At 34.3% G+C, this 10,752-nt stretch overlaps 1 protein-coding gene across 3 annotated transcripts in view; it reads right to left on the bottom strand.

Annotated features, from left to right (window-relative positions):
- Window positions 1–1,276: 1,276 nt before the first annotated feature.
- LOC118735747 (alpha-tocopherol transfer protein-like) overlaps window positions 1,277–10,752 on the bottom strand; it is an 18,772-nt gene continuing 9,296 nt past the window's right edge. For all 3 annotated transcript variants that reach the window (XM_036465692.1, XM_036465693.1, XM_036465691.1), the window contains exons 3-6: window positions 10,160–10,339; window positions 5,440–5,534; window positions 3,730–3,883; window positions 1,277–3,652 (exon numbers count right to left, since the gene is read on the bottom strand). In XM_036465692.1, coding sequence (XP_036321585.1) covers window positions 3,168–3,652; window positions 3,730–3,883; window positions 5,440–5,534; window positions 10,160–10,339 — 914 coding nt within the window. In that variant the 3' untranslated portion in view covers window positions 1,277–3,167. The remainder of the gene's footprint in view (window positions 3,653–3,729; window positions 3,884–5,439; window positions 5,535–10,159; window positions 10,340–10,752) is intronic.

Here is a 10,752-nt window from a genome sequence, read left to right on the forward strand (position 1 = left end):
ACCAAATATTAACTTTTAAGCTTAGCACAATTATTTTAAGAGTTGATTAACTGCTTTTTCTTTAGTAAAGTGCCTCAGTAAGGCTTATTTATCTGAAAAAAAAAATAGATTTTTGTACTTTTTAACCAAATAATTCATAACTATGTATGTAAGTAAATAAAAATTAATTAACTAATCTTCACAGAAATCTATCTTACTTGAAAATCTAAAACCAGTTGTGCCTTGCTGCAATTTAAGTTTTAAACTTAATTATTGAAGTACGCAAAAATAATTGATCGGATAAATTAAATTATGTACACTTTTCTTTCATTCCAAAAACCAGTTTTCTTATCTACAATTATTAAGCAGGAGTATTTTTTACTTAGATATAAGAAATATCGAAGAAAATGTATCGATTATTTACAATAATAACGCATCTATGCTCGTATTTATACCAAAATATGTTTAATTTGTTTTATTTTGATTTTTTTTTGCAATTTAAGTTGTGCTATTTCAAAATATCTTACTAACTATATATGTATGTATGTTTATGTGTAAAATATAAAAGCCAATATATGGATGTCATACCAATATGTGAGTGCAGAAGAAATATATGTATCTACTACTAAATTGAGTTTCATTCGGAAGAAAGTAGGAAAGCTCATATCAAAAGAAAGTTAAAGGCCACATCTGTCTTTCAACTCACTTCAGTCTTTCAAAAGGCAGAAGTCTTTCGTAAGATAATTGTCAATTCTGGCAATTATCTTGAATGCCCTTAGAAATACTAATTGAAAGATCTGTTAACAAGGAGGTCTGAGCGTTATTCTGCTTGTCTTTAAGCAATAAGTTTTCTAAATTTTAAATAAAAGAAAATTGCTAAATGTTTGAATCATGCTCATAGTGAAATAAACTTCCACATAACGCAGTTTCTTACAGTCCACGGCTGCTACCGTAAATTTCAACACCGCTTTGACCTAAATACCGTAGGTGTTCAGAGGTGGAAGATGGGAACCACGTTTTTTGCCCACGTTTTGACGGAATCAGATCCAGACAACCAAGTTGAGCTCAAAATCTGCTTTAAATGCACTATGGAGATGCACCAGCAGCTAAGACGAGAAGAGACTCGTTCCCACGACAGTCGGGTCTACGTAACCGGAACGACCCAGATTTATATCTGGCCAAGGACTGTCACTCCAGCAACACTCCCCAAAAAGTCTTTGGGGAATTTGTATGCTGCTACAACAACAACAACAACAACGAGAAGAGACTAGTCGAAGAGGACGTGGAAGAAGGTAAGAGGCGTAGGCGAACGTTACAATAACGGCAGTGCATAAACGGACACCGTATAAGGTTTTTTTTTTTTTTTTTTTAACAATGCAAAGTACTGTTCCAAATCGATGCCACTTTTCAACACTTAAAGCACCGCCCGAAGTAATACCAGACCGCAATACCAGAGGAGTGGTATTAGGACGGTATGAGGTTTAGTTCGGGTTTAAGTCCCACACTGACGGGCTCGGAGTTTGGAATTCAATGCTTCATCTGAGCATCCAGAACTGAACTTATTAAGCCAATCAGGCTGGTTCTGCAATTCACTTCCGAGTGAATTTCAACCCCTGTCAATTTGAATTCAAAGCAAATTAGGTTGAAACTCACTCGGAAGTGAAATGCAGAACCTGCCTGTATATAGTATTTGTACCGCATGCTCTGTGACAAAACTGTGGCGAAAAAGTGCAGCAGTGCAGGGTAAACACGGATTTGCCACAGGATGGTGTTCTCTTAATTCGTTTTGGATTATGGACGTAAACCCGCTGAAAGATCTGGCGAGTAGACCGCTAACAGTGCGCTCTTAGCTAGCAGGGAAGGGCCTGACGCCCTGAGTGATGTTGCAGAAAACTGCGCTGCGGATGGGTTGCCCACGAGACGTTGTATATTGGTTTATCGGAATGCAGTCATCAAAAATCTGTTTGCTAGGAAATTGGACGAAGTACAGAGACCAGCCAACAGGAGTGATGTGAACTTCGAATTGGATTCAATCGACATGAGTTTTTAAGAGACTTACTTTATGTAATTTTTCCTTTTTTAACTTAAGGTTTTTTTTTTTTAATTTAATTTTCTTTGTTACCAAAAAATAGCACCACTTCTTGTAGCCGCTATTCTAAGTCCCTTGGTAGCATTTTAATCTATTCAGTTATTCAGCTATGAAATTTTTCATAAATTCTTCATACTTCATTCTTCACGGGGCAATATTTTGTTACCTGCTTATGAAGTGGTAACAAAATTTACTAGTGCGCAGAATGCCAAAAGGGTTGAAAAATTACCAGCTACTTTATTTACCGGCAACAAAATTTTTGTTACCAACGCAGAATAGGCCTGTAAATGTGTGACTTTCTTTTTGCGCATAATAAAAGTTTAATGCGCTTACATGACAGCAGAGTCCACAGATACAGCTAACTGCAGAAATGTAAAGTGCGTTTGACTATTGAGAAATTGTTCTCCGAGTCGTCCTCTACCGTGGGAAAAAGCTATATATAGTGCCAAATCAAATCAATTAATTTATCAAATATTATTTATTAAGGTTTTCCTATACAAATTATTTTAAAAATAAATTTATTATTCTATTGCTTATGCTTTATAAACTCAGCGACAAACTGAATTTCACAATCCCACCAAACCTTAAAATAAGTTCTCTTTTTAATTTTTATTAAATATAGAAATTTCGTTTTTATTTAAAATTTCATTAAAAAGATATTCCCAATCTAAACAAAAAGTTTAAGGACTAATATAAAAATAAATACGTAAGTACGTGACTAAGTACAAACATACATATTTCAACTTCTTTATTTGAGCTGCTTTTTCCTGTATTTCAAGGCCTTTTTTACGAATGCAAATTTATGTTATGGCCCATAACTTAATTTCACTAAATATGAAATTATTTTCCAATTTATAGTTACATACATATGTATGTGTATCACGTAAGTAACGTAGTATGTTTCTTCTCAGTGGTGCTGTTTTGTAATTCTTTTTATACCGCATACTTATATTAAAAAATTGGTAACATTTCAATAAAAAAAAAAAATATACAAAATTATCTTTACAACTTCAAGTTAAGCCAAAAGGAGTTTTAACTACATAAATACATATTAACAATTCTGCTGCCGTTATATTTTCTTCTTTCCCTCCGCATTCACTCACTTCTTGTACCCATATGAATTTATCGCTACATACTCCTTGTCGCACAGCAACAACAACTCATACCATTGACCACCATCGATGCGCTGTAACTCCAAGTCGCCACCATAGTTGGCTGGCAAGCATTTCGGCGAGATGTGTTTGTGCAACGATTCACGATCGGTGCCGTGGAAATAGATACGCGAACGTAATTTCTCACGTAGGAAAGGCTTGAAGAGCGCAAAGACTACATTGAAAATCTTCGGTTGATTCACGATGTGTATGGCCTTGACTCGCAGTGGCACTGAATCTTGCAGCCAGTCGACAATACGTTTAGCGAATGGTGGCGTAAATTGCCATGTTTGTTGTAAACTCAGACCGTCCATGTCGAATATAACAATGGCGCCACAGATTTGCGTTTCTGGTTCCAACATAGCCGCCTCAAGGAAGAGGACGGCACCTTTGAAGACCTCATCGAGCGTGACTTCCTTGTGCTTCCAACGTTCTGAAGGGGTTGAGGAGTAATATTAAAATATGTTTACAGAAAACTGTAACTAAGAGTAGGTATCTATCTGTACTTACTGCCCAACTCGAGCAACAAAATGCGACGTCCACATTGATCGCGATTCGGAAAGACTGTAAGTATGTTGTGTTTGAAAATGTTGGCTTCTCTACTGGGCACCAGACCATCGTAGACATTTGCGTGCTTCAGCTTAAAGGCGTAGTAGCGTTTGATCTGGAAAGGCATTTTTTTTTTATAAATTTAATTTTTTTTTTTTTGTAATTTAGGTTGCAATAAATTTTGAGAAAATTTTTATTTCTATTGTCAATTTTCCACTAGTCATTGAAATGACAAAAAAAATATTTACCGTTTCAAAATTTTCTTGCGGAAACAAAGTTATGCCACATTTCCACGATGCTTTGAAATTACGAAAGTCTGAATGAAGGACCGTTTTCTCAAGTAGGTTTTGGAATTTATCTGCCCTTTAACCACAAATTTTGTTCTGAAAAAATGTGTTCGAAGGGCAGATAAGTTTTAAAAGCTACATGAGAAAACAGCACTAAGTCTGTTTCCACATTCCATTTGCTTAATATGTAGTAAAAATTTGTCGCAATTTTAGTAATTTTAATATCGAGTAGAAATTCGGCATTATACCGCATTTCTACTAAGCATTGAATGGAAAGAAATTTATTGACAAAGTTTGGCATTAAATAATAACGTTAAATATAATAACCATTGAATTTGTTTCCACGTAAATTTTTTTTTTTAATTGGCCCAAAATTTTTTCTTTTCATTTTCGCATTGAAAGGAAATTTTGCTGGATATCTTACACTAGTCATTGAAATGACAAAAAACGTGGGTCATTAAAAAATATCATGTGGAAATGAACTTTTATTACTTAATAAGTATTTATTTTTGAGGTGGGTATTTTTAATGCCCAGTGAATATTCGGCATTAGGCATTAAATGAAAAATATTTATATATCCCAGCAAACACAGTCTCTAACGTTAGAGAAATTTGGATTTCTACATTAGATAACTAGGGTAATTCTCTAATCGTTCCCGAGTCGATGACGAAGTTAGTGAACTACATTAGAATTCTATTCGAGAATGATTAGAGAAACAACGCAAATTCAAATAAATGTAAATAAGAAATATTCCAAATTAATTAATCATAAATTATTTTTAACTTCAAATAATTGAATATTATTTTATTGCAAATACATTTAGTACAAATTTTACAAATAACGCGCTTTATTTAATAAAGCTAAACAGCAGTTGGAAATTCGCATTCGAATCCCATTAATATTTTCTCGAGTAGGGAACTATGTTCCATTTTTGTTGAGATCGCTATGTTTCTCGATAGTTTTTCGAGTACTCTAACGTTTGAGATTGGAGAATGTGGCTAGTTCTCTAATCATTCTCTAATCGATAACTAACCGCAATGTTTTCTGAGATATAATCGACATTAAAATACATGGCGCAGTAAACAGCTGAAGTAATAAAACAACTGTCTCGCTTTATTTCCTGACATTAGACTGCCTTGTGCAAAATTTTAGAGGAGGTTTTTGTTTAATTTGCAAAGAATTAGTGGTTATTCTGCAGTAGTGGCTATTAATATTAACTTAATGACACGGGCACTATTTTGTACACAATTTCGTCATTGTGTCACTTAAATACTCTGTGGAAATGTGTGGCTTATTTCAATCGCCATCAGCGCTGACAATAGCCCGATGTTCTATCGTAAGTGAACCCTTAGTGCCTTTTTTTATTTAACACTAATTTACTTACCAAATCGCGCGCACTTTCTGGATAGAATTTGCAGGGGCGTAAAAAGCGTACCAACCATTCCTCGTTGTCCTTAGGGTAGCGTAGGTCTGTCTCAGCTGAAAAAAAGAGAAAAACAGACGTATAATATTTAGTGTTTCCCTTTTCAAATAGTAAATTAAACCATTTAAGAAGGTTACTGGAATTTTACTATATCCGAAAAACTGAAATGGCGAGGGTTTTACGAGGTTTACTGGGAGTCGCTGAGGGTGAGTGGTTCGAGATGCATGCAGCATCCAAAAATTAGAAAGTTGTAACTGCACGTCTATACCTGCTATGGGCGCTCGCATACGAAACATCGTATGAGATATATCGCAGTTGTAGACCGCATACGATACGATATAAAGTAAGATAGTATATCTCATACCATTTATCGCATACCTAACTATGGGTTTAGCAACTATTTTTTTCATATTTGCTTTGATTCCAAGTAACAAAGAAATGGTTTTATTCGGAGAAACGTTGTAAAGACATAACCAAGCAAAAAAATAAAATTTTCGCAACATTTATAAAAAACTTACAACAAATTCGCACTGAAATGGTATGCGATCAAATGCCCACGTACAAAAATTTCTAAGCGATAGTCCGTATGCCAGCGTCCATAGCAGGTATAGACGTGTAGTAATAAAACAAATTGAGGGATTCAGGGACTGTAATAAACCTACGTGCATTCGGGTTGTATTAAACCCTACCTACCACCTGCACCTTACGTTTCAGGTGTATTTGAGTGCTTTTACTGTCGCACCATTTAATATAACGATTTCATTTTATTTATTATTTATATAGAGTTACTAAAATTACTTATAAAAGCTTCATACACTTCATAAGCTACGCTAAGTCACAAGATTTGTTACGAGTCATAAAGTTCACTATGCTTACTACGTACACGTGTACGTATTTATGTAGTGCCTACGGCTACGATTGAAAAAGCTGTACCTGTCGCGTTTTTATGCAAAAAAGAATAACAAAATTTAAAAAAAATGTTAACGAAAATTGCTTCTAAAATTATAGCTTCTTAAAAGATGCTTGTGTGTAGATGTGAATCGGTCAGTGTTCGCAAATTCAATGTTAACCGTGTACTGATTCAGTCATCAAAAGAATCATGGTCGAAATGGTGCGTATTTTTTATCAAAACAGAAAAAATACTTTAGCTTAACTGGCAAAAAAAAAATATATATATTTAACCTACACCTAGTTACAGCGGTAGAGGAAGAACCTTAATATTACAAACGTACATAATGTACATTAATGTACGTAGATAACTTCCCCAATGTTAAAGCATGAAATTAAAAATAAAATTATGCTTCTAGTGCAAAATTTTTTACTCAAAAATTGAACTGAAGCAATATGCATACACCCTGCTGTCTCAATTGAAAATATGTTGAGATAGGCCGTTTTTGTACGGAGTTCTAAAATAAGGCTTTCTTTAATCAATTTCTGAGAAAGGTCGTTTTTGAAACAAATTCGTATATTTGGCGTTCTTTAACCATTTGCTGAGATAGGACGAACTTCCACTCAGCCGAAGATATGAATGTATGTAGTAAATTTGTTTGCACTCTACTAAATTGAAACATTTTTTTATATTAACTTTTGATTTTTTTTTGTACTTGCATGTATGTATACCTTATACATTAGGATGGTCCAAAAATACATGCAAGGGGAAAAAGTTTAAAATGTTAAGCTCTCACCCCTTTGGAGTTCTCTAAATGGAAAGAAACAAAACCCAAATTTTTTTGTTAAAAAAAAAACTGTAGATATTTAGAACTTCCTCAAATCCCATGAAGTTTTCCATGTATTTCATTTTTCGTAGAAATGGTATGGGATTGTTGAAAATAAATTTTGTTCGATCTGGAAACTCTGTTTCGCTTTAGAAGACTTCCAACAATAATACCCACTTGTTTATTTTACCATTTTTTAATACTAACTATATTTTTTTGTAGATCACCAAAAAATGCAATGGGGGACCAAAAAAAAAAAGATTAAAATAAAAAAGAACGAGCGGGGCGATCGACCGCCCCCCCCCCCCCCTGTATCCGCCGCTGGTTAAAATATAGGTTTGGCTTCAACTGCTCGGAGAAATTCCTTTCAAGGCCATTTTAATAGAACAGATTGGTCATTAACTGCTTTAACCATTCTGTGTTCTCAGTTAGTCCTCTTCGAGAGCCATAATTACTGAGTGAATACACTCTAAACGTAGTGAGAACTAGGGGCAGTAGGTGGCTACCATTTGGTGCAATTAAGCGGTGAATACTATACTCGAAATTATGGTGATGAACCCGAGTGACCTTAAGTCCATTAAAAACCCGGTAAAGCTTGTCAACTTGTCTAAAAGTCCATGCATATGCATGTCAGTTAGAATTTTCATGAAGCACTACATTGTGTTAATATCGTATGTCAAAGTTTAGTTTGCATGTCAGCTTTCCACGATAATTCAATCCTTGCTATTAATTAATTACTTTTGAAAAGACAAACATGCTGACAATATAATGACAATGCTAAGATTTTTATGCAAGTACATTAATTATTGCATTTACTTATCAAATGTGAGAAAAATTTGCTAAGTATTTATTTGAGTTTCTTAAAGAAAAAAGTTCGCAAGTTCAATGTTGAAAAATGTGTGATTGACGTAGGTATGTAGGTACGAATAGATTCAAAAGTTCATGCTCTTAACGTGAGCATGCAAATATTTATTTTCAATTTACAATTTGCATAGTAGCAACAACTGGTAATAAAAACTAATAACTAACCTGTTAGAATTTTATAGAATTAGATGTATGTACAGTGGCGAGCATTTAAATAGGGAATTCAATATTGATAAATAAATTTTCTGAAAAAATATGTTTGAACGCATTTATTTATGGAGTTTTGAAGAACATATTAAATGTTGCGGATAATACAAATATTTAACACTAACAACAGAAAATAATTCAAGTTTTCCTTAAATTAAGTTTTACATATTCTTTTTGCAATGGTGGAATATGCGAGCACAAAAATAGGGAAATCATTTTTTGTTGATTTTCTTTTAACAAAACTACATTCAAATAACTTTGTTGTTAATATTTGGTGACTCCTCCTTTCTTTCGTATAACTTCTGCACAACGTCTGGTCATAGAACTTATTAAGGATATGCACCGCGCAACAGGAACACTCTTCCAGGATTCTTCAATAATTTCATATAAACTATCCAAATTCTTTGGTTTTTTTGATTTTATGTCTTTCTCAACGTCATTCCATAGGTGCTCAATCGGATTTAAGTCCGGTGATTGAGAGGGCCACTTCATAACGTTGACATTGTTATTTTCCAAGAATCGTTTTGCTCTTTTTGAAGTATGTTTTGGATCATTATCGGCTTGAAAAATCCAATCTGCGGCAAGTTTTTCCTCTGCAAAGGGTAGTAAGTGGTTTTCAAGTATGCTGACGTAGACGTGTTGATCCATAATAGCATTTATTCGGCAAATTGGTCCAGGACCGTTGATTGTCATACCAGCCCAAACCATTACGGAACCACCTTTCCCTTTCACAGTCGGTTTTACGCACTTCTCGTTGAATTCTTCCCCGATTCTGCGTCTAACATATATTTTTCCATCCGATCCAAACCGGTTATATTTACTTTCATCAGTAAATATTACTTTTGACCATTGTTCCGTGGTCCAATTAACATGCTCCTTCGCAAACGCTAATCTTGCCTTTCGGTTTTTTATGGATATGTATGGTTTTTTACGAGCAACACGTCCATTCAAACCGAACTCTTTTAAACGACGCCGTACAGAATGGACACTAATTTTGCAATCCAGTTCCGGCGAAATTTCGGCATGAATATCCACAGCGGTCCGAAAACGATCAGCTTCCGAGAGACGGTGAATTTTTCTATCTATGCGATCAGAAGTTTTTCGTGGTCTTGGATGTCGAATTTTGTTAGTAAAGCTGGAGTTCACCTTTACGTATTTAATGGCTTGATGGCAAGCATTAATGGAAACTCCAACTATCTCGGATATTTCCTTGAGTGATTTATTTTCACCGCGTAAGCGCACAATTTCTTTGCGTTGAGCAGTCGTGATGTGTTTGCCTCGGCCCATGTCTGAATTAATACTGATTGATTATTTCAAATGGAAATTAAACATAAACAGTTACTTTAAGGTCATAACATAAAAGACAAATAGCAAAAAATATTGAAAGAAAACGGTTTCCCTATTTACGTGCTCGCTCCGTATGGGTCACTTTTAAATATTTTCCGTTATTCTGCGCCGACAATCAAAATTATTGTATTTGTTTCCTTAGTAAAAAAACATTTACTACCTGAAGAAGTTATTTTGTAAGCAAACAAAGGAAACAGGGTTTTGATACAGAATAAAACCTTTTTGTCTATTACGCACATTAAATTCCCTATTTGAATGCTCGCCACTGTATGTAAATACACATTTTAAATGGTTTTTAATAACCTTTAGAAGATTTCCTTGAGAATACGCGTATGCAATGTAATTTATAAAAGTACTGTCGCAATTATGGGATTTATAATTGCATATATGAAATGCATTTTTTACGTTAAGTAACTAAATTTTTTTGCGATGCAAATTTTTGTTGTCCCGTCATCTCGGTGTAATGAGAAAACTTCAATGTAATAGCTATATTTACATGTGGCCTGGCACAATAACATACAGAAGTAAGTACTTATTTTTCACTATACCTTCCATTAATCGGCTCAATTCTTTAACAGCCACATCTTTGACATCTGGTGTTTCACGCAATTCTTTTATGGCAACTTCCTTGGCACGTTCTGTTGCTTCGCCCAATTCGAATTGTAATGTGAATTCGCCCAATTGCACCGAGGGCAGTTCGGAAACTTCGGAAAGCATTGTTGGGACCCCTGTAGGAAAAAAATATTTTATGCGGTTAAATGTAAGTGCAATAATGGAATTATATACAGTACATGTAATAAAATAATAAAAAGTTATAAAATTATACATAATAATTTTACGAGGATGAGGCTTGAATTTTACTTTCATTGTACTTTGGCTTAAGCGAATCGATCTTCTTCCTATTTTTCTCTATAGCTATGTAGAAAATTATTATATGAAAGCTCCCTCCCCTCCAATATAAACGCATCAAATATCAGTTATAATGCCAGTCATTTAGATTCAGGGACTGTAAATACAAAGTGTTTTTTTCGATATCCTTTTTAATTTTTTTCTGAATTTTCCAGGACCTTTCGGAATCTGTTTAGGACTATCGAGATTGTCCTCAGATTTTTTGGAATTTTCTTGGCATGTTTCAACATTT

Source organism: Rhagoletis pomonella, unplaced genomic scaffold, assembly GCF_013731165.1.
Source record: "Rhagoletis pomonella isolate Grant_MI unplaced genomic scaffold, Rhpom_1.0 Rhpom_scaffold_00003, whole genome shotgun sequence".
NCBI classification, from domain to species: Eukaryota; Metazoa; Arthropoda; class Insecta; order Diptera; family Tephritidae; genus Rhagoletis; species Rhagoletis pomonella.